This window comes from Passer domesticus, chromosome 2 (genome assembly GCF_036417665.1).
Source record: "Passer domesticus isolate bPasDom1 chromosome 2, bPasDom1.hap1, whole genome shotgun sequence".
NCBI classification, from domain to species: domain Eukaryota; kingdom Metazoa; phylum Chordata; class Aves; order Passeriformes; family Passeridae; genus Passer; species Passer domesticus.
The window spans coordinates 122,936,773-122,964,602 of record NC_087475.1 but is presented as its reverse complement, the minus strand read 5'-3'; the positions used below and the strand labels follow the sequence as shown (position 1 = coordinate 122,964,602).

General features: G+C 44.5%; 1 protein-coding gene across 3 annotated transcripts; it reads left to right on the top strand.

Moving 5' to 3' along the window:
* The first annotated feature begins 368 nt into the window (after positions 1-368).
* On the top strand, positions 369-27,830 carry LOC135295018 (uncharacterized). Of its 3 annotated transcripts, XM_064411038.1 has the most exons (7): positions 369-764; positions 6,033-6,281; positions 17,631-17,909; positions 19,182-19,430; positions 22,988-23,122; positions 23,724-23,843; positions 25,201-27,830. In XM_064411038.1, exons 2-7 carry the CDS (start codon positions 6,191-6,193, stop codon positions 25,350-25,352), a joined length of 1,026 nt encoding a protein of 341 aa, XP_064267108.1. In that variant the 5' UTR covers positions 369-764; positions 6,033-6,190; the 3' UTR covers positions 25,353-27,830. The 3 variants fall into 3 exon arrangements, with proteins under 3 accessions (XP_064267108.1, XP_064267110.1, XP_064267109.1); XM_064411040.1 differs by lacking the exon at positions 6,033-6,281 and having other exon boundaries at positions 382-764; positions 25,201-27,829; XM_064411039.1 differs by lacking the exons at positions 369-764; positions 6,033-6,281 and adding an exon at positions 16,365-16,805.

The window sequence follows — 27,830 nt, the reverse complement described above, 5'->3', positions numbered from 1 at the left end:
TTCACCACTTTGCCAAGTGCCATGAACTTGAGGAGATTTATCACTGGGGGTTTTCCTAGGTACACACTTGTGTACCTGCAGTCTGTAGCTGACATGTGTGTAAGGAATCTGAAAGGGACCCTTCCCTCACCCAGAACAGAGAGTAGCTGTCATTGTGCGATTTTTAAGACCCCCTAAGTAAAATTCAAGGAAAAATTCCCTTGTAAACATAAAGGAGTGCAACAGCTAGGGGAGGAGAATCAGCCAGTGGCAGCAGAGGCATTCCCAGCTTTGAGTAACTGGAAAAAATATTAAAGAAAACAAGGAACAAGTGAACACAACTGTGTGAATTTATCAGAGCCAGCTCCCAAGACTCCTGGGACAGCTGGCCAACACACTGTGCCTCTTGTCAGTGGGGGCTGTGTTTGTATCCCCAGGAAAGCTTGTCAGTCACAGGAGTTCCTGATTGCCTAATTACCTGTTACCTGCATTTATGGCTTTGGCCATGCACTTACAAAACCAGCTAGGGGCTAGGAGCTGGAGAAACCCCAGAAAAGCAACCAGGGAAACTGGTTGAAGTTGAGAAGTTTTTCAATAGGTGCTCAGTTTTGTTACATCTTTAGAAGACAGACAAGGTTTAAGAGACCACAAATTGCACCAGGGGAGGCTTGGATTGGATATGAGAAGAAAATTCTTCACTGAAAGCATGGTTAGGCATTGAAAGGACTGTCATACTGAGTCACACTGAAGATCCTCCTGAAGGTGAAGGCCTGCCTGTAAGGAAGGCAAGTGTTCAGTCATGCTTCCTTTGTGAGACCCTTCTAAGTGCAGCTTACCTGTGCCCTGACTGCTTTGCCCAAAATTTGTGTCCCCACCTTTGTGTTCATGTGGCTGCAGCAGCAGGGCTCTCTTATTTTGTAACTTGCATTGTCATTTACATCACAGTTTTGCAAATCTTTTAAATAATAATGCTTTCCTTGTAAATATCTGAACGCGATGTTCTAGTAAACTTCTCTCTTGAGCTTTCCGTATCTGCAAACAACACTACCTACTGATTTCTTTGTTTTAATTAAGCTCAAAATGTAATCTTAGAGGTCTAGAGGGAGAACTCAACATGTAAAGTGCCCTTAAAATGTGTAAGTTTTGCAGTGAAGCACTGTGGTTGTCACTCGTGTTTTTCACTGAGGCATTTCAGACTTCTTGAAGTATAATGTGGTCTCCCTCACTTAACTGACACTAGCCTGTGGCAGGAAAAAAGGCTTGTTTAAGGAATGTGGATGAAACACCCTCAAGTAAAAGGCAAACATCATAGATCATGGCCTGCAATTGTCCCTTCAGTCTGGCATTGATGAAGTTTGCTGTTGTCTGCCAGTGTATTTGTAATAGCCAGACAGATTTCCATGTCGTGCTTGGTGATTTGTGAGTCAGTTCTCTCATTCTTTTCTGTTTGTGCTAAGTGAATTAGGAGATCAGTTCCATTGGGGATGCAGAGTCTGTGTCAGAGCATTGATTAGGTATTTAGAAGAAAACATTCAAGAAGATCATGCTGAGCAGCTGAAGTTAGGCAAAGGGAAGTGACAAGTATGCATGCATTTTCCCAGCAGTTTTTGGGGAAGTATTGAAGCACTTCTGATGTAGTCCTGGGGATGGAAGGACATCAGGCAGATAACAGCATTGGGAAGCCAATCAGAATGGGTGAAGGGAAATGTTGTGTACAATTGTGGGAGAATTGGAAGGAGAAGCACGAATGAGGTGCTTGTTGTCTGTATTTGAAAGCTTGTTTTTCACCAGAGAGAACTTGAAATTTGATTTTAATTGCTTTAACTCTGCTTTGTTCATTTTTAAAATTACATAAACATCCTGGGGTGTGCTAAGAAAGCTGTATTTTACTCTCAGACATCTGGGGAATAACACGTTCTTGTACTGAAGGGGTCAGTCTTTCCCCACTTTTTTCCTCAGGCAGTGTGTTGTTGAATGACTTCATTTTAGGATATGACTGATCTAGGGACTGAGCTGTATTAGCATGGTTATTTGTTTAAATATTTATTTTCCCGGGCTCATCAGGGTAATCACATTGTGCAAAGCAAAAAGGGGGTGGCCTGGGGTCCCGCTGCAGTTCCGTTTCACTTGGAACCCATGGGCTGACAAGCTCCAAGTGCATCCATGCACCTGAAATTGCCTGCACCAGCCTTATCTGCCCAAAGGTAATGGCACATGCAGATTATCTGGGCTCCAGTGCTCCGTGGGTGCTGAGAAGAAATGATTAACACTGATTATGAGATTACTGGAGGCTACTTCTCTGGGAAGGTTTGGCTCAGCAGGCCTGCCGAGGGAGGCTGGAGTTATTCAGCTGCTTCTCTCCTGAGCTTTCTCTGATTACAATGCCTGCCTGAGGATCCAGCCAGCAAGACAAAGCTTAAAACAAAAAGCTTAGGCATGCTGGCACTTGCACACACACACGGTTCTTCAGAGCATGGGAGTGTGAAGAATGTGTATTTTATGATTGGCTTTTCTCAAGTATTAAAATGAATATTGTATTATGCTGGAAAGTCATGCTATATTAATTTTCTTAAGTAGTGTATTAAATATAGTTTTAGGTTATAACATAAGGTTAAAATAGAAACTGTGCTATGCAAGGTATTTGTTTAAGAAAGGACTCACACCAGCCACAGGACACCTAAATCTTTCAGAGAAAGGGAATTTATTGCTCCCTTATCAGCAGAAAACTAACTTCTTCCCACCTCGCTCGGGCTGGAAGACGGCATGAGGATTAAGAGGAAGAAGTTGACAGTGACCAGACAGAATCCTCTGTTTGAATGGAATTTATGCATCATGTATGAGATGTATGAATATGCAACAGGCAATTGTTTTTAAGAGTTAATCCTCTGTTAACCAGGGTCCTTTTTCAGGCTTGTGTTGCCCAGAAAAAGGTACCCAGATGTCCGTATCTCTTTGTTTTTATTGTCTCATATTGTCCTAATCTCAAATGTTCAAATTTTATTATTCTATTACTATTTTTTAATAACCATTTTATTACTATTAAACTTTTAAAATGTCAAAAACAAGTGATTGGTGTTTTTCACAGGAGGGTACAGTGGCTTTAGCAAGACTGGTGCTGCAAGGCAGCATCTCTGAACCTGGTGTAAAGCTGTAGCTAAAACCCCAACTAGCACTGCTCAGCTGCTGGTTTGGGCTGTGCAAAGGCTCAGCCTCTTCCTGGCTGCCTGGTAAACGTGTTGCCTTTTTATCCACATGAGGAGCATCCCCAGTTCAGTGTGGCAGGAAGGCGGAGGAGCTGTGCCCTTGCCAGCAGATCTGCAGGAGGGTGAATTCGTGCCTCTGCACTGCTTGTGGAGCTCATTTCATGCACTCTGTCCATCCTTGCCACAGCAAAATATGTTAATTACTGGTGTGGCTGCTCTCCTTCAGAGATCTTGGGGAGCTGAATGGCACTTGCTGCCAGTGGCACTGACAGACATCCAGCTTTTATCTGGTTTCTCTAAGCTGCCTTGTTCATTTAGATCTCTGCAGTTGCTGCATATGGCTCAGGCTTCTTGTGTTTGCTGGCTTTTTGTGCTTGTTTCTTGCTATTTTAATATTTAATTTGGTTGCTTTTGTGTTGAAAGGAGCTGGTTTGTGGTTTTCCCCTCCCTTTTCTTATGAATATGTAATCATAGGTGGTTTGTTTTCCAAATGCTCAATGTTTGCAGAAATCAGGCAGTAAAGAGACCCACAAAGCTGTGGTCAAACACATCCCATGAAGGTATCAATGAAAGTTATGGAGGCTCTGGTCAAGTTGGCATGTGAGAAGTGCTTGACTTGTTGATTGGATGGCAACACGAATTTTTAGTCAAATCTTTCAGATGGTTGCATTTGAGATTTATCTCTCATTTCTGCTTGTCTGTAAGCAACAGCAAGCAGGTTTTTTTTGGATAGTCACTGTGAGGCAGCTGACATTTGTTTCATTTTAAGGCTTTTGGAAGTGTGCTTTTCTCTGACCATGAACTTGCTGAATTTGGGTTCAACAAGCAGGGAGACAGCCTGTGCTCCTCCTCAGGAGTTCTGTCTGTTTTGGTGCTCATCCTGAGTGTCAGCCCTGCCCTGTGTGCAGTTTGCCTTGTTCCTTGTTGAAGGTAGTGATTTGTGCCAGCCAGGAGGCAGCAAGGACAGGTTCAATCAACAATTTGCTGCTCAAATTGCAGCCTTGGTGCAGTGCATGAACTGCAAAGGGAAACTTCCTCCTGCAAGGCTGCCTGTCAGGCTGGGAAATCAGATTCTGTGAACTCCAGAAATAAAATTACTTCCTGAGGTGCCTGCTCAGCTGGCAGAGAGGAGTTGGAATGAGGGGCTTCTCCAGAGACTTGCAGGAGTTTGGCTTCTTCACATATGCTCTCTTGGCATGTCAAGGAGCGCTTTGCACTGTCTCCTGTGGCTTCTTATGGCTTGTCACATCCAGAGGCAGCACTGGAAGCTGAGGAGGATGCACAGCACTGCTTTGGGTTTCTGTGTGAGGTTACACTATTTCACATGAATTTTGTGTCCCCAAGCTCTGATGCTGCAGGTAACTGTAATGTAAGGTTTTTTCTGAGACATCTCCACATTTTTGATGACAAAGACCAGACACAAAGAGGAGCTTTGGCTGTGTTAAGAGTATTTTTGCTGAGGGCCAGAGGAGCAGTTTCCAGTCCAGATATGCAAGTCCATCTCTAGCAATTAATCTTCCTTGGCTGACCTGCAGCTACACCTTTGGGTTTCTTCTGGCTCTGAAAAATTGCCTGACAATGCGAATCTCCAGTGTCACACTTGTGGCATGGAAAAAAGGGAAACTCACCCACAAGTTCATAGCAGACACTGCTGGCAGTTGATGAAACTACAGGTTTTTTGTGTTTTGTTTTTTTTTTTTTTTAATGAAACAGCTATTCTATCTAAAAATTCTCTGCTCAGATGATAGTAAGGAAATAATTAGCATGCAAGAATACGTGGATCTAAGTTAATGGGATTTGAAGGTTACCTGATGAACAAGCCCATGACGAAATGTATACATAATTGCAAAGAAAAGGTCACTTTTGAAGTGTTACCTGTTTAAAAATGATTTAATAATTATTCATATTTTATAATAATTATTAAAATAGTAAGTATTATTCATTACAGGCTGCATTGTGTGCACTTGTTATTTTTGAAGGTAAGAAAATTTATGTAATTCCGAGTAATTCCCTAGCAGCAGCATGTTTTTATGCTAGTCTGGTTTGGAATATCTGGTTTGGCATGGATGTGCTCTTAGAGGTTTAGGCTTGTGGGTTTATTAGCTGCAGGACCAGAACAACATTTTAGTGCTGGGTTGAAACAAAATTATGTTTCTAAAGTGTTTAAGCATGCTGCACTTGCTGTTGTTAAGCAGCTTCTGCTTGAAATTAATTCCACTGGGAAATAAAAGGCCTTGGCTAATGGAATTACGTCAGTATATTTGGAATATGAAAAAGGCAAGCAATTAAAAATAGAATATTAATTAATTAAGCTTACAGCTTCCTCTTAAAGATTTAATGTTTGAAGGAGCACTGTAATAAACTCAAGCAAGATAATAATAATAAAACAAATATAATTTGACAGAGTTGGCTTATTAGATATTATTAATTGAGTATGAGTTGAGAGTTGTGTCTTAGCGTTTACAGGGAATAGAAATAGCTGCTTCATTAGCTGTCAGTAATACTTTTTAACATCAGTTTATGCCTTTTGTGGCTTTATTTCATAAAAAAATCTTGACAGGGGTTAAAAGAAATATCTCATTTAAGCTTCATGAAACTGCTGAGGAGGAAGACTGGTGCAAAGCCTTCTGTGCATAGCGCGTGGCACTTGGACAAGCCAGGCTTTGGTGCTTATTTAGAGACCTTACACTTCAGTAGCTGGATTTGGAAGTGAATCCCAGTTCTCACTTTTAAATCCCAGCTCCCAGGTGACGTTCTCAACCCCCCCCATCATCACCAGAGTTTCAGCCTGATGCCTATAATTGTGTTGAACAGTTTGTTAGTGACTTTTTCCATGCGCTGTGTTTTCAGCTCACAGCGATGTGCCCGTGATAGATGGGAGAGCATGTGGCTGTTGTTTTTTGACCTTGGAGCAGCATTTTTGGATCAGCTGTCACCAAGAACTAGGTCCTCACAGTGCTGGATGCACAGGAACACTGAGCTTGGCCAGCACATTCCTGTCTTCCCTAATGGGGGCTCTGCATGTTTGGGAAAGAGGATGGGAGATGGCCACGTGTGCAACAGCTCTCACAGCTTTGTCTCACCCAAAGAGAGTTCCAGGTGTGTGTATGTGTGTGTGGTGGGTGGAAATTCTCACTCTGAAGTCCTTGTCTTTCGGTGCTGGGCTGTGTGGATCAGACACTTGTTTGTGTTATGTTGTATAGGTTATATTTTGAAGTTGGTATCTGCTGCCTCTGTTTTTCAAAAAATCATGGAGGTTGGAAGAGACCTTTGAGATCGTCCAGTCCAGCTCTCAACCCAGCACCAGCCATAGTCACTCCTAAACCATATTCCCAAGTGCCACATCCAGATGCCTCTAAGACTTCCAGAGATGGCAACTCCACCACCTCCCTGGGCAGCTTATTCCAATTGCTGTCCACTCTTCCAGTGTAATTTTTTCTTTTTTAATGTTTAATATGAACCTTCCCTGGCAAAAGTTCATGTCAGTTCATTTTGAGCTCACGTGATAATTTAAATGAGACTCCTGTGTGTTGTATTCTTGATTTAAGGTTTGTTATCCTTGCAATTAGCATTTACACTTCTGCTGCAAGAATGAAAACAAGATGTTACAGTTAGACTTTTAAACCCATTTAAGTTCCTAAATGTTCTGAGCTCTTACTGAGCTTCCTTGTTTAATTTTTTGGTGCTAATTTTAAATTCTTTCACATCACATCTTGTTGTACTTTTTTTTTTGTCTCTATACAGTGCTTGACTTTGCCAGCTAGAAATATTTTTAAATATGTGTTAACATAGATATTGAGGTCAACCCAGGCCAGCAAGGCTTACTGAAAGCTGCCTTAGCCTTCATGAAGTCTGACCCACAGTTTAATAATGTGGAGATTTTGGGACCAACAAAATACTGCTTAGGACTCTCCTCCTTATTCTGAGCATCCTGGCCTGTGAGATGTTACTGGTTTTTTACCTGGCACAGAAGTTTGAGTGTTCTGCCTTCCTGCTTCCCTGTCTCAACACCCCCATCTGTTTGTGATTTCAGGGCTGTGGAGAGCCACAAAAGCCAGTACTTGCCTCTCTCCCCAGTGACTCCTTGTCTTCCCAGTCTTCTTCCCCTCTGGTTCCATCATTTTGCAGCTGGAGTAGAGGATGAGGCTGAGTTTCCCCCTTGCACTGCTCCCTTGATGCTGTCTGTACCCAGCCAGGCCCTCCTGGTAGCCCTGGATGTCAAAGGAAATTTCGTGTTCTGTGCTTCAGTGGCTTGAATTTGCCATCTCTGACTCAAGCCAGAGCAATACAAGAACATGAGGCAGAAAATGGATTCTGATGACACTGCTGTGTGGGGTGACTTGGTTTTTGTGCCCTTTAGTTAGTGCTCTTACTCTGGTTCCTGGAGATGGGAACCAGGGAATTTTTTTCCTTCTGCTTTGGATGAGAAGACAGAACAGACCAATAGGAGGCTGTTTGAAACGTGTCCTATCTTATTTTGAAGTAGCTAAAGGACTCAAATGTCTTATGGCAGGTGGCTTTGATGTGGCCAGAATCTTTGCTAGTGAGAACAAAATAATGTTGGCCCAGAAGCAGTTAGATTTTTAGAAGCAAGCAATTATCATTTGTATGGGAGTTATTTTCATTCAGACTACAGTAATTGTATAACTCAGACATGCCAAATTCAACTTATGATAAAAGGATAGTGTTTGTTTCTGCTTCTGACATAGCAGCTGTTGCAAATGTCAGGATCCAGTTTTGTAGGGAAGCTGTTAAAAATGACTGGTTTAGTTTTTTGCAGTGTCAAAGACAATATTCTAGATGTGTCCCTAGGCATTAATATATCTGATGGACACTGATTCAAAACACACTCTTGCTATGACTTGTGACCTCCCAGTAGGGTTGTCTCTTTCTAAATCAAATCCAACTAAAATGCTTCCTCAGCCTGACAAGGAAATGGACCTTCTTATGGTGGGGGAACTGTTCAGGGACCTCATTTTTTACCTGCTGCCTTCTCAACAGCAAGCCCTGGCTGTGTGCAGGCTCCCAGTTGATAATTTGTAAACCTGTGTGGCAGTGCTTCCAAGGAAGTAGGAGATTTCAGAAAGCAAATATATATGGTTTCTGTGCATCCCTCCTGCACATCTTGTTGTGGTGAGGAAAATCTGTGTAAGCATGTGAGATGGAAGAAATGCTGTTAAAATGAAAAAAAAAAGGCCTGTTTTATTACAAGGTAAGGTATTAAAGCACTCACAGTGAATCTCTCTGTATTGGTTTCGGGCTAGTATTTCAAATAAATATAGTAAAGGAAGAGCATTTCCAATTAACAAGAGATAAAAAGAATAATCCTGCTTGTGGTCATTCTCTGTGGAATGTATCCCAATAATGAGCAGATATGTTTTTCTTCCCTCAGGAGCATAAGCATTTAAAGGAATTACAGAACTTATTGGTGAATCTAACAGATACAAAGCTGAAACACTTCTTTCAGGTGGTCTGGAGAGTAAAAAAAAAAAGGAAACACAGAAATGGCTTGGACAAATGCTGCATGTTTTTGGTACCACGAGGGATATGGGGAAGAGTTCTGAGACTGTTCTAGACCATCTCAGACGAGGCAGGATGCAGGAACATGACACTGGCAGATGCTCTGCAGAGGTAGATGACACAGCCTCTCCCTTCCACACCAGGATGTGATCTGCAGGAATCCAAGGGAGCAGGATCTGCTGGCACCCTGGGCTGGCTGTGTGAGGTGGGGGCAGAAGTGATTCCTGCCCTGGAGTGCTGAGCACTGCAACATGAGAGCATCACGAGTGAGCTGGGCTGTCCAGGCAACAGATGTGTCCTCTTGGGCTCCTTTCCTGCTGGGTTTTATAGTTCTAGGAAGTGATGGAGGTAGTGGGTAAAGCGAAGTGAAATTCAGATGTTCTGCCTGAGAGACGTGGCAAAGACTGAGCTTTCAATTTACACTTTTTCTGAGTTTTCAGTAAATAGACAAATCTAGTAACTGTAGAAACTTGGCTTCAGCTGTGAACAGACATTTTTTGTTTGCTTTCTGCTTTAAACAACATACTTCCTCATGGAGGATGTTACTCAGCTCAGATTTCCATAATTATTTATGGAGCATCCTGTAGTCAGTCCCTACCATCATGTGAGTCCCCACGCTGATTATTTTCCTGCCAACACCAGACTGATCCATGAGGACCTGAGGAAGACATGTTACACTCCTGTGGGAATGTTTTGCAGGGGGAGTTGTAATGATGTTTGGGTGAAAATGCTTTAAAACTGCAGGTACTGGTCACAAACTGTCCTTGCTGGTGTTTGATGGCTGTTCTCCTGCAGAACTCTGTTACTGCAGCCCTCCAGGATTTGAGGATTTGAAGGCTGTGTTATTGTGAGATATGTTGACTTTTGATTTTCAAAACTGACCACAATATCCTTTTTTAGAGGTAGTAACAGCAATGAGGTGGAATGTTGGCAGGTTGCTCTAAAGAGAGGGATTAATAAAGAACAACTTGTGCTGGGCTGTCAAAGGGGAAAGTCTGGAGCTGTGCCTGTGTTAAACACAGGGTGGCAAAGGCGTGTCTGAAAATGCTGTAAAGGTTCTGGGCATGAGGGAAGAGGGCAAAAGTGTGTGTGCTGTCAGATGGCCATGTTTAGTGTTTCTTTTCTAGTTGCATGTAAATTCCTTCAAAATTCCTTCTGATTAAGGAGGGGTCTCATGATCATGAAATAAACACCCTGGACTTCTGTTCTTTTGTCCCTTTCTTCCTCAGCTGATTAAACATCTAAAATCAATTTTGCAGCAGCAAATGCCCAGGCTCCAGGAAGGAGTCTGGAGTGAAAGGCTCAGTAAATGATTGGGGGAATTTTTACTGCATGTGACCCTTTTTGTGCAGATGTTTGGTGGTTACTGGGAACTCTGTTTACCCCATAAAGAGAAAGTGTTGATTATGCAGGAAAATAGAGAACAGTCTGCTGGATGGTAGGACTGTGTGGGCAGAGCCAGACAGTTCCTATTACCAGACCAAGGCAGGATCAGATGCCTTAAGATTTTGCTGAAGAGGATTTAAGAAATGGTTAATGAGACAAAGGGAAAATAATGCTGACAGGGCATTCACTCAGTGGTGGAATGAACCCAGAAGCCCTGCAGAATGAGTCTTTGCTTGTCTCCTTATTAGTAGATCAAGTGATTCCAGATGTTCATCATTTTAACCAATGTTTTCTGGGCTGGCATGGGAAGCTCATTGAGGAGATATTAATTATTGCAACATTGGTGTGTAATGTAAGGGATGAGTTTAAGATAAGGCAGAAGAGAAAACAGCAGGAAGAGAAGGCTGGCTTGTTAGCAGCTGCTCTGCAAGGCAGGAATTTCACAGGACAAAGGGGTAATAATGGAAATAAGGGAAATGGAAATTTAAATTGGAGAAGTCCAAAGGATTACTGCAATAAAACCAAGACACTGGAAAGAAAATGTCCTGTGATCCTGAGGCAGGAACGATGAGAGCAACAAAGCGAAAATCAAATCAATCGGGAGCCGAATGAAAGCCATGAACAATGATCAGACCAGACCCCCAGGCCCTAGCAGTGGAAGGAGGTACAAAAGTAATCACCTTGGGGGACTTAGTGAACCAATTATAGATTAAAAAATTGGAGGTGAAACTTAAGGCATGTCTGATAGACCAGCACAGTTTATGTGACATTAACAACCCCCCAGGAAGGATCAACAATTAAGGGTAAAGCAAATGTTGTATGAATAGAAGGTAAAGCTACCTTTGTACCCAGGACGTGATGGCACAGGCACATCCACAGTCTGATAATCATTCTTTTCCTGCTGTTGGAATCAGCACCAGCAAACTTGGTGGGGAGGTATTTGTTACACAGTCTCTGCCACAGTTGCAGTGCTCACCACAAGGAATTTGTGTGTTCACATTGTGACTCTGTGCCAAAACATGATGGTTGTGTGACTGAAGGGGGAAAGAAATACCCCAGGAACTCAGAGGTGTCCCGTGGGTTATTAGGGTCAGCTAATCCAGTACAGCTCAAAATGCAGGGAGGCAAACCTCTCTCCTTAAAATAACACCTGTTATCTCTGGAAGCAAGGAAAGGTACAAGACAAATAATTGAGGATTTTCTCCCTTGCGAGTCTCCCTGTAATACTCCTGTTTTGCTGATTAAAAAAACCTAAATTAATCTTAGATGGAAGATCAGTTTATAGATTTGTCCAGGGCTCTAGTTCCTGATACTTCAACAACAGTAAACATGATACTGGCTAATGCAAAATGTTTTGCAGTAATTGATTTATGCCCAGCTTGTTTCAGTAAAATGGTGGATCCTGAATCTCAGAATAATTTTGTCTACACCTGGGAAGGAAAACAGTAAAAGTGGACTAGATTTCCTCAAGGATTTGCAGGATTGTCAACTTAATTTTTGAAAAGCCTAGGCAGATTTAGAGGACAGTTAACTAATAATTTTGTATTAATACAGAGTGGGGATGATGTGCTAATGGCAAGTACAAATAGGGAAAATTGGAATACACATGTAATGCCAGTTGCTTTGACAGCTAAAGGCTATCTGGTCTCCCCAGCCAAATTACAATTCTGTAAAGAAAAGGGAGGGTATTTGGGAGATTGTGGTACCTCCCTGCCCTCTCCTGACAAAAAACATTACTGAACAAAACCTCTCCAAGATACGTATAAGCCTACAGCTTAGGAATAGAGAAAAGTTGTGTTCTCTGTCCCACCCTCAATCATTAGGGAAATTAGAAAAAATTAATTGAAGCATTAAATACAGATTTTTGCAGAGACTTAAATGGTCAGATGCTGTACCTGTATTCCTGTTGCTTTAATGCACATGAGGTGTAAAAGCCAAATAAACTGCGACTGGCCCAGCACAAGTGTTAAGTGGCTGGAATATTCATATTATGAACGCAATCTTGGCTGCAAAATTCCAGTTTGTTGCCTTTTTTTTATGACCTGTATTGCTGGAGGGACCCTGAGATCCAAATGTTTGATAAATACACACAGATCTCCTTATCTCTAAGGAGATAAAAATAAATATGTATGCAGAAGGGTTCTAGAGGAAAGAACCAGGGGTGAGTGTCAGCTATCTGTGGGCCCAGGGGTTGCTCTCAGAGCATGGTCAGACATTCATTTTATGGCCTAAGTGCCTCCATGCTTGCACTTTCAGAAAATCTTACTCATTTCACAATATCAGGGTATGCAAAAATTTAATCTAGTCTTAAAAGGCCTCAATTATTTGCTGTTTTGGCCCCAGCCAGACTACCATGTTAAAGAGTGTCATGATCAAGGACTTTTCAATCTGCCTTTTAAGTCCTACTTGGCATGCTGAAGCTGTGTTTCCAGCTTTGATCCTATAAAACACTATTTTTCAGCCTCTTTCAGTTTGTGGCTCTACTAAATTTTTTTTTTCAGTGCTGTTCTGGTGCCTTTACAATGGATTTCAGTCTGTTGTCAAGACAGCCATTATCCCAAATGTCTGCATTTTCTTAGCACTTCTAGTAAGTAATACAAAGTTAAATGACCCAGGGGTTTTGGTTGGGTCTTTTTTTAATCAAAGAATATTCTCTGTTGCTTAAAGGAAACTTTTTAAAGCTCTTGAATGCCTTAATTTGCCACAGGTATCAGTGGCTGCAGTTTCTTGTGTGTGGTGGCAAAGCTTCAGGAAAAAGCACAAAGTGTGTTTTTTGCTGCTTTTTCAAGTCTTCTGACTGTCACTTTAGATTATTCATGTGCTAGAGTGTGACTGATAGGGAATCCCTATCACAACCACCTGCAATCTTGTGGTTGTAAAGTTGTTCTGGTGGCTTTTGTCCCCATTCTGCACTGTATTTGAAGATTTTTTTTAAATGAGCCTGGCATTAACCTTCTCCTAACCACAGCAGGTGAAGTGCTTAGACTCTTCAGTGAATCCTGCAGAAAATTTTAACCTGTGAAATCTCTTTGTCTCTGTAAATAATGCTTATATTATTAGTTTCAAGGCGGCAACATTAGTGAAATTTCCCAAGTTCATCTTCCAAGTTGGGGCTTAGCAAAGTCTGTTTTCCCCTAAAAATGAGGCAAAAAGCAAGGAGGAAGAGGAACGTGCTCCTGCAGTTAAGTGTTGCTCACGTAGTGACAGGATTGAACCCATATGTCTGAATAGCTCTGCAATAATCAACCATTTGGTTTGGTTTTTTGCTTTCTTTTTTCGAGCAAATGCAAAGCATTTCACCCTGCACACAGCTAAATATAAATCGTGTCATTTCTAGCAGTTTTTCCATTTATGGGCTCTTCTTTTTGACTTGTCATCGTGGGGCAGGCTGGGAGAGCCATGTCAGAGGAGCTGTGTGTGTTTGTAGGATATTGGGCATTCCTTCCATCTCTTAGCAAGAGAAGGATGAAAGTGTCCATGGGTGCTCTGAGGAAGAGTGTGCATTCCTATTGGCCCTGACACTTGCGAGTGCTGGACTGTGCCTTCCCCAGAGGTACTACAGGATGGAGAAAACCACATGTACCTTGTCTATAATTAGGTCTGCAGCCTTTCTGATCTCAGCACGTTTCTGTAACATCCCTTTTCTTAATTTGTGGGTTTCTTTAAATGTCCCTGTCATGGAGATATCATCTGTAGCTGAGGCTCTGACATTAGCATTTGCTTTTATTTTTGCTTTCTATTTCTATTGCTATGGTCAAGAAAAGTCTTGAAGATAAGCATAGCTCTCTGGCTAGTTTAATGTAACAAAGGAAGAGTTCATATGGATCTTCATCAGTCTCTGGGGTCCTGCTGCCCCACACAGAAGCATTTCTCAGGGGTGTGCCCCATTCCTGCCTTGCATGGATGGACAGAAGGGCCACTGCAGCTGTGCATTGCTGGAGCTGCAGGCCTGTTTTCTGTTTGCATGTGTTGAGTTTCTGCATTTAGCTCTGCTGGCTACCTCTGAGTGAATCTGGTGTGTTTCCCCAGTGAGCACTGACACACATTAATGACAGTAAAAATAGGTGTGCTGCCTATGCTTACCAGCCTGTGCAAAGGGGGATGTGCAGAGTTGATATGTACAGATTTCTCCATAATATTTCACGGGTTATTTCCTGCTTTACTTGCTAGCTCAGGTTTTCCCATCTCCCATGCTCCATCAGGGCCTTTTGCCATCTATGGAATGAATCTCCATTCTCCTTTCATGAAGCCTTCAGTGTGAAGGAGCAAAATGACCCTGTGAGCATGCAGCTCACCAAGTAAAAAAGGTCGAGTGGAAAAGGTTTTAGTTCACCTTCTAACTACAAATTCTTGAGTTTTTTATTTGGTCCACCTTCCCTCCCCCCTTTTTCTACTTGTGATTTCTGTTAAGCCTTACAAGGTGGTTTTTGTCTGCAGTAATCACACAAAACTCTGTGTCTTTATATAAAAAGGGGAACTGAATTCTCTGCCTAGCCAAGGGTGCTGCGAGAGCACTCATTAGCCAATGCTAGAAATTAATGCCAGATCTCATGTAACAGTTTCATTATATGTGAAATTTGAGAGTGTTGCTCTTAAAAGGGGCTGCTGATTGATGACAACAGATTGTGTGTGTGCTGTCTGCTGTATCCCAGCTGTATTCCTTTTGGGTTTTTTTTTTAGCTGGTGAGGGTGTGAGGTACAGAAGAAGCCTAATGGGACTTCATATACTGTGTGATGTATGGGGCACTTGCAGTCAGGAATATTGAGCTCATAAATGTACTCATTTGCCCTGGAGTCACTGAGAGGGAGACAAAATGCAGGACACTGCAATGTCACAGTCCTGCAGAGTCACTTCTGTGACAACAGAGCAGCAGAAAGGCCATATTTTTCTTGGGTTTTACTGCAAATGGGCTCTGCTCTCATTGGCTGGAAGAAAAGGTGAACTTTTGCTGGATTAGTCTTTATGCAGACCCCTTTTGCATCTTGTTTTGCTGAGATTCTGAGATTTTGGGGTGCTGTTCAGAGGTAACCCTGCACGTGCTGTCTGTTCTGTCTCGTGTCTCCACCACAGCACTGCAACCCTAAGCTCTACCAGCTTGCCCTTCAAGCATGAAGGTGAAATGCAGTTAAATGTGCACATCCGAGGCAGATGGTTAGCCCCAGTCTTGCAGTGGCATTTGAGAGATTTTCTTCATGTTATTTCAGCAGCACAGAAGGAAATGAAAGTGTTTCTTACTGTAAATACTTTTTTCTCTCTCCCTTCCTCTGCACTGCTGCGAGTGTCTGAAGACTCACTTCACTGCTTTTCTCAGAGAAGTCTATTTCTGTCTCATCTTAGATCAATTTAGGCCTGTCCTATGCACATATGATAAAGAGAGAATATTGCTGTGATAGCCTTGAACCAAATTTGTAAGTTTGGGTCACTGGGAGCAGGAGGTGAGGTGCAGTTGTTATGGATAAGAAGTCAGAGTGGCCAAACCAGCAGCTGAAATGTGGAATTTTTCAAGCATGGCCAGATTGTTTGAAAAATAGTGCAGACCACGATGCAAGGGTTTTACCCACTTCTCAGAAATGTGTGTGTACACATGCATCCACTGCAGGGAGCTTCCTTAGGGGGCTGTGTCTATCTGTGTCCAGAGAAACAAAAATATAAGGTTCCCAGCTGCATCCTGAACCCAGCTGTTGTATTTATTCCCCAGCACATCTGGTAAGCATCTGAAAGCATCCAGATGTTGGCTCTGATGCTATACCAGTGTACTTCCTCCAGTGAGTGAGACAGTTCCTGCTGTTCCTGTGTTGTTTGTGTAACCCATCATGGCACTGGGTGCTATGCCCAGTGTGCTTTAAGCCATCTCAAAAAGTGCCAGGTATCTGGCCCTACCTGGCTCTCCAGGTTCACACTGTTTCTTCAGGACTGGCTTTTCAGTCTCATCTCTGAGATGTACACTCCAAACAGAGCTGGGGTGGCTTCTGGGCTGCGTTCAGTTTAGTTTTGCAGTGCAACTTAAGTTTCCATAAGCTTTACTCTTTGCCTGGGGTGTCTGTATGGAGCTTTTCCTGCATAGCAGGTACCACTCAGTCACTAAGAGCCTGGCACAGTTCACTTTGGCAACACAGCCTTTGGGAACAGAGGGAGAGCCTTGTCCCACACCTCCTTCCTGCTGGTGAGATGTCAAGGAGTGATCATTTTTAGTATTTCAGAAAATCAGCTGGTTTTCATGTGCAGTGCTTTATCTGACTGGACTAATTTATCCTCCCTTAGTGGGGATACTGTACTTTGATAAACTAGGAAAGAAGTAGGTGTTTCTCCTTTGCCTGCTCTTGGCATTGGCCTCTTCCTAAATGGGGTGAGCTGACCAGGAGATATTTTTGTCTCCCCTCACCTCCCAGCCCTATTCTCACACTCACAGCTACCTCTGAGCTGCGGGACTTTGCAGAGCACGTTGTGACTTGCATTGGCTCAGCCCGAGTTCAGTCACCCAAAACCTTGCAGGTCTATTTTGAAACATCATTCAATCTGTCCACTATGGAGTTTCTTTTCTTTTTTTTTTTTTTCTTCCCCACTCTTGCTTCTGACATCATTTCCCGAGCACTGTATTCACCGAGCTCTGTAGCCAGATCGTCTCCTCAGCATATGATGCAAGGAGCTCTTTGAAATGGATTTCAGCTCTCCTTTGACTCTGCTCTGCTTGCTGGTGATTATAACTGTTACTCAAGGTAGGTAGGATTTTTCTGTATTGGGGTTGGCACAGGTTTTCCTGGATGAGCAGACACCCTAATTTTGCTCCAAGATCTTTTAAGGATGCTACCAGGTTTGGGGCGACATCAAATAGCGCAGCTGCTAATGCATGAAAGGGGAAGTCAGACCAAAGTAAGACAGATTATTTTTTGAGTAAAGTAACAATAACTAACAATATTGTACTTTGGGAGTGTCCTGCATCTGTAGAAGCTTTTCAGCAGGGAATGTAACACATTCTTGTACACAGAGTGCTGGCTGGAGAGCGACGTGGTCCGGCTCCCAACGCTTGGTGTGACCTTGGGTTAGTCCCCAAGCTGCTGTCACCCTGCCATTTACCCACCTCTGATTTACACACAACAACTTAATAATGTGCAAGTGTACTGAGAGACCTGTTCAAGTTAAAACTGTGACCTTACTCTTTGGGTGAAAGCAGCTGTGCACCTGCAGCTGTTGTTTCTGCTACCCTCTGTGCAGGGTCCATGGCACTGATGCCCTGAGAACCTTTCTTTGCACAGTCTCTCATCTCTGATGGGGGCTGGTAGATGGTCATCTTAAATTCAGGGAGACAAAATACCAGCTGTTGAGCCTTTGTTTTCCCTGTTGTGCGTGGTGTGCACACCATTCCTGTGCTGTTGATGTGGGGGATGTTGAACCTTATGGGAATCCTCTGATTTTCAATCACTGGTGATCCAACTTGTCCCCAAGGTTGGGTCTGTCCCTCTTATGCCTCACCTGGGCATTTTCCTTCCTGGGAGGCAGCCAGGAGGGGATGGATGGACATGGCAAGCTTGCTCTCCTTTCAGGCTCTGCCATCTGGACTGGAGCGCTCAGCGGCGACTCAGCAGTCTTTTCTTTGGAAATCCAAAGCCTGCAGACCTTCTCCAGCATGAGCAAGGAGGATAAGAAATGCTCTACAACTGTCCTAAATGATACCTTGTTGGCCAAGTGTGGCACGTCTGCCAGTAGATGGCTGAACTTAGAGAATGGCTCCCTGGTGCTGAGGAGCGTGGAGAAAGACGATGAAGGAAAATACGGATTTGTTTTTCAGAACACCGCCAAAAATTTTACACTGGAAGTGTTTGGTAAGTGGCCTTCTTAGCAAGAAGAAAGCTTTTGAACTTGTTGGAAGCCTGATGCCTTGAAATTTTTCCAAAGAAACTGCTTGAGCTTGCAGGAGCTATAGGTGCCCCTGGGAGCCGTGCCAGTCTCTCTCCTGTCCCTTGTAGCCTCAGAATTCCTGCTCCCTTTTGTGTGCCCGCTCATCCATCTGCAGGCAGCAAAGACAGAAACAAAGTCACTTCTGTACAGGATCCAGCTCATTGCTTGGGTTAATATGGAGAAGGCTTAGGAGGGTTTGTCCTCCTGCTGAACAGTGCTGCAGGCAGACAGAGAGCGTTGCTCTGGTCCTCATCACCACCGTTCCTTTTGCAGGGCTTTCACTTACACAGGCTTCTAAGATAAATTGGAGCGCACGAAACTGTAATGAAAATGTCTGAGCAAACTGGTCTCAGTGAAGACAAATGAACCCTTACACCTTTTGGGTGCAAACAGGCGGAACTGCTCTGCACAGTAGGTCAAAGATGTGACTCCTTGGTGTGAAGAACAGGGGTGTAGACTGGAAGGAGTCAAAGACTGCAGGGGAGTCCTGGGTTTAACCTCCATTTCAGTGGATTTACTTTGGGAACATTTGCCTCCTCCTTCTGTTCTGTTGCCACCTCTAAGGCAGGGAAAAACTTTCACTGCCAACATGTTCCTGGAGGCAGGGAATTTTAACTGAAGATGATGTCCTAGCACAAGAAAGTGATTTCTGAGCTTATTTCCATGGATACATGTTCTGAGTGTTGCTCCTGCTGTCCTAAAACCATACCAGTTCTTTGTCTAGTTTGTATGTGCAAAGTGGCAAGTGTAGGAAATAGGTTTGCTCCTTGTGGTAGACTGAAAGAGAGAAATTCAGGCAAATGTAGTAAGAGTAATGATTCACTGATTTATCTTAAAATGTCCTGGTCTGTGTATCGTATTTAACTGCAGTGTCTTGTGTTTGTGTCCATGTTGGCCATGATTTGCACCAGTTCCTCTCTGAAATGGAAGAAGAGGCAGAGTGACAGCAAAAGTACAAACCTCTGGTGGAGAGGAGGGCAGGGTTGGTGTGGGCACTACCCCAAGCATTTTAGGACAGAGTACAGGCATTCCAAGAGTGTAATTATTTGTTTCTGTGCTCCCATGATACATGAAATGTGGTATTACTGGGGTTGCTGGAAAGGGAAGCTTCTGTTCAGCTGGTGTTCACTGCTGATTCCCCTCCTCACCTCTCTCTTTCCTCTCTGCTCCCCTTGCCCCATGCTGTGTGTGACCAGAGCCGACCATTGGCATCCAGTGCTTCCCTGATGGAACTGCAGAGCTGTCCTGCAACGTGGCCAGCAACGAGATCCTGGTCTTTAGGTGGCTGCTGAATGGCACCCACCTGAAAGCCGAGGGGGCTTGCATTAAGGATGCTGGGAAGAAGGTTCACCTGGGCACAACGGAGCCTGGGGAGTTTGTGTGTGAAATTCTGAAGGGGAACAGTGTCACGAGGACCAGGCCCATTACGCTGTCGTGCAGCTACGGTGAGTAATGGCATCTCCAGAAAATCTTCCTTTTGGTCTCTTGCAGCAGCCAACTGAGGGGTTTTTGGTGTCCTCAAAATATCAAATTCTTCTGTCCTTTAGCATATCCCGCCCAGAGTTACCAAATCCTGCCTTTAGAAAGTGACCCCTTGATTTCCTTCTCCCTCTCGTGCCTTGGACTGACACAGCCTGTAACCACAGAAGGGATAAGTTTGTTGAGAAGGATGGATCTCCATCTGTCTCTTTTCCTACTTTTTTGTGATGGAGTTTTGCACTCTCTTGTGAACCTATCCTCTATGCTTCTTCCTACTCTGATGTGCATCCATGACCCAGATGCCTTCCAATTTCTGTGCATCCCCATAAAAACACTTCCACTAGTTCAGCCCTGTTGCTGCTGGACTCAGTTGAGGTGTTTTGCCTCATCTCTTTTCTCCTTATCTAGGCCAGAAGCACAAAAGATTTTCTTATCTATACAAATGTCTCTCCATCAGCCCAATCCATCAGAAGTGAGTGAAGACACAAGCCATTTACTTATGGAATGTAGGGTTTTCCCCCCTCCATATCCTTGCTCAGACACGTAAGTCTGTGAGAAGGCTGGGACTTTATCCATTTGCAAGCCATTCATAAATGCTGAGTATTCTGCTTGAATAAGGCCAAAGTTTAAGGAGACAGAAAATCTGGATCCTTGGGTGTGATTTAATTTGCACCTCCAGTAGTGAAGGTCCTTCTACTCCCTGGTAGCAAAGATGGTTATCAAAACTACAGGCATAATTTAACCATAAGGTTTTTGACAAATTTTTCTGTAATTAATGTAATAATTTTTGCCACTAGAGAGACTGTACTGCAACATTTTAGAAATTGTCTGGGACACTCCAGCTCCCTGGCAGATACTATCCTTTCTTCTGTGGCTGGCATGCAGTTGGTGTGAGAGCACCCCTCCCAACCCAGACCCTGTGTCCAGCGTGGTGGCATTCAGCAGAGGTGCTCTGGGCTGTCAGTGCCTGCTGCCTCTGGCACCACTGGACAGTCTGTGCAGATTTGGCATTTGTGGCTGTGGAGCAGTGATCTGGATTTTGCCCAGTTAAATTGGTTAGAGGCTGTTCCTTCCAGTAAGACCCAAGCTGGCCAAGAGGCACTGGGGAACGAGGATGTGAACGTCCATGAGCTGTTCAGTCAAGCCTTGTGAGAAATCACACAAGTGCTGTCAGATTCCATAGTTGATCCTGGGTGGCTGCCCAGTCCCCTGGGTGTGATATCTTTTTATCCCATCCCCTTGGAAAGCTCATGAGGGAATTTGGTGATATCTCTTTAGGGATGGACATGCACATAAACACATATTTGGAAGGGTCTGAACGAAAGAAGGTGGCAGCAATTCCACTTTTTAGTAATCAAATGCAACCACATTTGTAAAAAGTGAATTAAAGCAATTCTGGATACCAGTAAAATGAATTGAGGAGGAAAATGGGTTCATTTAATTTAATTGAAAGTTAACTAATTATTTTTGTGGGTTATTATTTGCTCCAGGCAAAGGGCTGAATTTAGTTTTTCCACTGTAGGTATATGATCTATGCAAAAACATAAATGTGGGCAACTTGTTGGCAGATGAGATTAATTTTGAATAACCAAAAAACAATTTGGCAGAAATGCGGCAAACTTCCCAGGCAACAGAGGGCTCTGAACACACAGGATTCAGAAGTTAAGAAGTCAACAGTTATAAAAGACTTTTATTGATTAATTACTTGTTCATTGCTTATTTTTAACACAATATTTTACCTCAAAAAGACCTTATTAACAAGTGGCAAATTATTAGGAAAAAAAGTTGAGGAAAAAATTTCCAACTTGTATTTATACTTTTGAAAAAACTCTCTCAGCTTTCATCAACTAAAATAATTAGGGAAATTATTTCTGAATTGCTGAAAGCTTTTAGTTTTGAATATGGATTTTTTTGAACTTGGTAATTGTTTTTAAAAAGACTGGAACAAGCACTCTGAAAATACCATGAGCACCTGTGTGCAGTTGTTTTTTGCTGTCCTGGTGAGTAGGTGGAGTATGATGGTATGTAGTATATCCTGGAACATTTAAAATTCTTCCTAGTTTCTGGAGATATGGAGCAATTAGTGCTTTTGAGGGCTTGAAAATATGCTCCAAATGAGCCAGTTAGTTGCTGCTATGCTGTGCAGGCATGTGTGCTGCTGAAAAGCAGTTAAATTATTCAGAAAGGGATGGCACAGGCTTACCTAAGGAGTTTTAAGGAATTTATGTTGAAGTGGAGTTGTGTGGGGGTTTTTCTGCATATGGCAAGAAGAGTTTTCCTGAAGGCTGCCCAAATTGGAGGGGATTATCTCTGTGAAGGAGCAACCCTGGCTGGGTCTCTCTTGTGCCAGCCTGCCATGCCCTGTACCAGCTGCCTGATCAGCAGCAGGGAATGTGCGGGTCTGCCCCGTCACAGCGACCCTGAGCAAGGCTCTGAGCTGGGGAATAATCACCAGTGACCTGTGCTGCCCTTCTGCTCAGCCATCTGCAGCCCTCGCTCCCACTGCCAGGCAGGGGAACAGGGTGGAATCCTTCCCCGGGCAGCAGCAGAGCCAGGGAAGGGCTCCGTGAACCAGGGGTTTTTCCCTACAGTTCCAGTGGCCACAGTGTTGGTGCCTGAGGCAGTGCAGGCTCTGATGAGACTTGCTCTGGGGTTGGTGCAGGCTTTACATGACTGTCCTAAGCAGATTCTTTGGTGCCAGCTCTGGGTAGACTCTGCAGCTTTTCCTTCAGCAGGAGGTATAGTAGAAGCAGGCAATCCCCCAGCCAGGGAATAATGTGCTCTGACTCCGTGATTCAGAAGGCTGAACAATTGCTTTATTTATTATTAAAACTATACTGTATTACATTAATACTATATTATAACCATACTAAAGAATATTATACTATACTATTGAAAAACCTGTGACTGTCGGAGACAGCCAGGACACAGCTTTGAGTGATTGGCTAATCACTCAAAACAACTTTTCACCGGTGTCCAATTAACCAAGTCACTTTGGGTAAACAATCTCCATAACACATTCCACATGTGCAAAAACAGGAGCAGTGGATAAAGAATTGTTTTCTCTTCTTCTCTCTGTGCTTCTCACTGCCTTCCCAGGAAAAATCCTTGGGAAGTTGTGCCTGCTGCTCTCTGTGAAGAGAGCTGTGGCCACAAGGAGATGCTTCCTTAGGTCTCCCTCCTCAGCTGCCCGTTTTCATATAGCTTGTTGAAATGTGTCTTTCAAATTACCACCTTCTCTGTTAAATTTGATTAAATCTTACAGGTTACCTTAGATGGCAGTGATCAGAGAAGGCAGAAGTGAATGCACACAGGCTTCTCCTCCTAGTGAAAAATTCCAAGCCATAATTAAACAATGTGCCATAAATCACAAAGTGCCACACAGCTCACAGTGCCGGCTGCCCTGATCCAAACTAAAGCAACAGTGATGTCAGCAAACTCTGATCTGGCTGCAGGGTTTCTCCCACTGGGAGAAAGCTGCCAGGGTGGACAAACTCCTAACGATGCTGTGTCCTCCCTGCAGACCTGCTGCGGTACCCGGGCTTCATTTACATCCTGGCAGGGTGTGCAGCGGGTGTGCTTATCCTGGTGGTGGCTTTGCCTGCAGCCATATGTTGCTGCATGAAGAGGAGACACAAGTTCATCCCAGTGCCTTCAGGTGAGTGGGGAATGTTGTGATGCCCCTGTTATGAATTTTGGAGAGGACTGTGTTTGTGCAGGCTGGGGTTGATGTGGCCTTAGAGTAACCTGGTCTCAGCTGGGTGGCTGCTTGTCCTCCAGCCTGTCCTCCCCTGACCTGCTGGAGCAGGAGTCTGCTTGCTGATAGGCAGCCTCTATGGCTAGAATTAAACCTCACTTTTCCTTTGTTCACCTCACACTTGTGCCCTCACCCTGTGCTCCTGGCTAGAAGAAAAACCCATAGCAAAGCGTGTCCTATGGTAAATAAAATGGAAATAAAATGGAACCTGATTCAGGTGTGATCCCAAATGGTTTCTGATGGCAGTGCTGTGTCAGCACCAGTCCCTGGGAGCAATCTGCCTGTGCCACCTCAAGCTGTGATCCTGCCAGCATGGCCAGGCTGGTCTCTGGCAGGCTGGCAGTGACCCTCTGCTCTTGGCATTTGTCTGCTCCGGGAGCGGAGCCAGCACCGCCTGAGGAGGGGCCACAAACACGTGGTGGGGTCTGGCCTCACAGCAACCCTGCCAGGGCCCCCCTGCTCTGGGACCTCTTCCTTCACATCTCTGGGTTTGGTTTCACAGAGGAGGAGAAGGATGACGGGTTAACCATGTCCGTGGTGTCCGGGGAGGGCACGAAGAGCCCCCCCAGTGGAGACCGTGTCGAGGCTCAGGCTGCCCAGACCGACCCTCCTGCCAAGCCTGGTGAGTCCACAGACCTGTCTGAGGTCACAGACACCTTGTTCAGGAGGGACACAGTGCTTGGGGGTGGCTGCTGGGGGTGGAGGTGACAGCAGAGAGGGGCCTGGGACCTGCCAGCACAGGGAAGGTGCTGCACCTTCTCCAGGAGTTGCAGCAGGGCATTTTTCAGTACCTTACTCATGCAGCCATCCCACAGCAGGCTGTCTGTTCCAGAACCTCCTGTGCAAAAACATACCTCAGAAACAGCAAACCCCCAAATCTCAGCAGTTTTCCTGCTATTTTCTCACCCTTCTCTCCTTCTCATCAGTAACATTTTATGAAAATTGGTGTTGTTTTTTTAAGCAGTCATCTTCAGGACAGCAGGAGCCAATATGCTGAGCTGTAAACACAGCTAAATCCCATCAAAGCCAGAGGCTTGTGCATTTTCTTAAATTGAGGCTAGAGTGGGAATATGGTCACATTTTAAATTTTTCAAAGAAATTGAGCATAAACTCCCACAGCCTTAGCACAAGAGAGTGTGGTGATAAAAACCCTCCAGAAATGTCCTGTTCTGTAAGGGCTTGATATTAGTACTCCACTTTTTGCATTATGTGTCACTCAGTTTTGCTTCCCAAACACAAATGCTGGCAACACCTTGCCTAGTAATGCACCATCATCAGCTGAAGTAGGTTTAGTAGAGACATCATGAACTGGAGCAGCTCTACATAGGTCATAGCCTGGTCTCAGCACTGCTGTCTCCGTTTCTGGTGTCCTTCACTGTACTGTGCACAGCCTCCTGTAGCTCTGCTGTGCTTTATATCTAACTTTGGATGCTATTTGCTTTGCTTTCAAAATATTATGTGCTGCTCATGAACATGCAGCAAGAAAGAGAAAAAAAAACTCTTTCAGGTCATTTTTTAATATTAATATACTTCAAGTGTAGAGCTTCTAATAAAAAATTCAAATATTATAAGTTTAACAAAAAATAGTTAATATTTAAATTTTTTACAATTTAGTAAAAAAGCAGAGATGCATATGGAAAGTAGGCAAGAACTAAATGTGTGCTGTTAGCCAGCTTTAATTATTCACATGTAAATGAATAGATTTGGCTTTAGTATTTTGGTACTAAAGGTTTGGTACTAACAGTACTAAAGCACTTTGGTACTGGGAAGCCAGACAGCTTCAATACCAAAGTGCCCTAAGTCATGATGCATAGCTCAGTAAATGAGCAGTTACAGAGAAAAATGAAATTTGGCTTGCAGATGCCTGGGGCTGGGGGACTGAGTGGATTAGGCAGCTGCAGCATTAAGGACCAGGGGGTGAATTTCCACGAGGGTGAGCCACAGTGTGAGCACTTATAAACCATTTCTCCCTTTTCCAGATGCTGCCCAGATTGGTCAAGGTGTTGAGCTGGCAGAAGAGAACTTACCAGTGCAGGTAGAAGCTGAGGAGATGGCAGATGCTGAGGTCCTAGTCGACATGGAAAGCCAGGAAGATGCCTCAGACTGTTTCCCGGATCCCACCGATGACTGATGTGACATGCTTGCTCTTCCACCCTGAAGCCTGTGACACTTGTCCTTTGCATCCCATAGTCTCACTGTGTCTGGAAAATTTTAGCAGGGGAAAGAAGTGAGGTGTCAGACCTTCTGACCTCATTTAATAAGAAAATACAGAGAAAAGCACACACTGCCGTGCCCTGACAAGTTCACCACCAAGCAAAAGGGGCAGCTCTCTGATGCTTTGCCTGATAACAGAGCTGTAGCTAAACTGAAGAGCCCAGGGGACAGCCTGGGCTGAGAGGGCTCCTCCTGCTCCCTGCCCACCCCATCCCTTGCCCTGTCTTTGCCAGCCAGGGGCAGGCACTGCAGGCAGGTTGAGGTGGCCTGCCAGTCCCAGGCAGAAGCCAAGGACTTGCCAGAAATTTCCTGAGAAAGCTTCTTCTCGGGAGACTTCAGGGCAGTTTTTTTCCCAGGCCCTGCCAAGGAAAGTCAAAGGAGGTCTCAGCTTGGTATCTGCTCTCCTGGGTGCTCATGTGAGCTGCTCCTCTGAGCTCCAGATTTGGCTGTCCCCTCTTGCTGCCTGGAGCAGGAGCAGTGGTGGGGGTTGAAATTTGGCTTGCAGATGCTGTGTGCAGACCCGGGGTGGTGCTGGCTTTGCTCACCTCTTGGTGCCCCAAATGGCAGAGGGTACAGGTTACCTTTCACCAGAACCTGACTGCTTGGGCTGCCCCCAAGCACTGTCACTCGCTTGCTTGCCTTGCAGCAGGAGGGGGCCTGGGGCTTGGGGCTGCAATTTTTGGCAGAAACCTCGATTTTAAGGCTGAGATTGTTTATCAATGCAAGCATTAGTGCCTTTAGTGTAATAGTTTAGCTACTGCAAGCTGATGAAGCTGGCCATCTGCCTGTGCATGTAGGCTTATTCGAGGCTGTGTTATTTGCACAGACAGCAGCAATTTATAGAATCTCTTAGGTAAGCCTTGCTGTTACGCACGTCCTGTTCTGCTCAGGGGAGCTGTGCCTGTGGAGCAGCTGCGCTAGACCTGCAGGGAAGAAGGACGTGGTGAGGAGAGGGCAGGGATTCTGTCTCAGGCAGCAGGCAGCTGAGTCCCAGCAAAGCTGCCAGAAGCTGCAGGGAGTGCTGCAGGATGTGCTGCCAGAGCAAGGAATTTACTGTATGAGACAATTTTAGTAGTCCGAGTGAGGTGGTAGATTGGTTGTTAGTGTTAAATTAGGCTGCTGGGCTAGAAAGGCATGGTAGTAAAAGCAGAGATGGTACAGGACCAAAAGGGATGGGGAGGTGGTGTACTGCATTCCTCTCCTCCCTTGTCATTTTGTCCCTGGTTTATGTTGTACTGATACTGTGAATCCCTTGGGAATGGATTGAAGGTATGCCTGGTGAAAGCTGTCCAACGAGGGCTGTGAGCAGCCCAGCAGCATCCAAACTGAACTGAGGGCTTCTCTCCCAGGGGAGGGAGCTGCGGGATGGCTGCACGCTTACCTGGAAGCCCTTCATCTCTGTGTGCTTGCCAAGGCTCTGCAGCAGTGACACCCAGCCACAGGTGATTGTTCCTGTTGTTTCCTTGTCCTGTGACTCTCTTTAGGAGATGTTTGGGTCGTGTGTGCTGTGCTGGTGGTGATTCAGCCTGTCTCTTCTTTCAAAGGCTGCCATAGGAATCGGGTTTTCCACGGTAAGAGGGAGGTGATAATTCTTTTCCTTACGGTGCTGTTCTCTTTTCAGTATAAACATTCCTCAAAGGCTGTGAGTTGAATGAAAAAAAAAAAATAAATTGAGTGCTTGGGGTGGCAGGGCAGAAGCAGCAATGCTGCTTCTGACACTGGGCCAGTGTCACCAAAACGGGAGGACACAGGCAGCATTGCTTCACTGCTGCACTTTCTGGCAGGGGCAGGAGGGGACAGTCGAGTCCAGCACATGCTTGAGAGGCTGATCAGTGCTCTGAGCTGCACTGGAGAATGCAACAGTGCTGGGTCAGAGAGCTGGGCCAGCCTTGTCCTGCTGGGCTGGGGCATCCCAGCTCCAGCTCATCCTAGGGCTGCCTTCCTGCTGGCAGCCCTGGGGGTGCCCAGCAGCTGGAAACATCACCATTATTATGATCCCAGTCCTGGAAGGATTTTTCCCATAGAAATTCAAGAGGTCTTTGTGAGACAGACTGAACTATGGCTGGTTTTCTGTCCTTTTCCACTGAAAGTGCCATTCAGCACGGGGCAAAAGGTTCTGTTACTGTGAGGTCAGGAGAGAAGTGATGCAGCCTCTGCTCTTTCTTTAACTGTATGTGTTCATGCCCAGCTATTGTTCTCTTTCTGGTGTGTTTTTCTTTTTTTTTTTCTTTTTCCTTTCCCCCAGTGATTCATTTTGTTCCAAATAAAAAAAGATCTGTTTTCTACCTTGTTTCAGAACTGTTTAAGTTTTGTTATTTAATAATTGTTTCTTTCTGGTTTTTACAGGAAGTACAGGCTTATTTTCCAATTTATATACAGCCAAATAAAGGAGAGG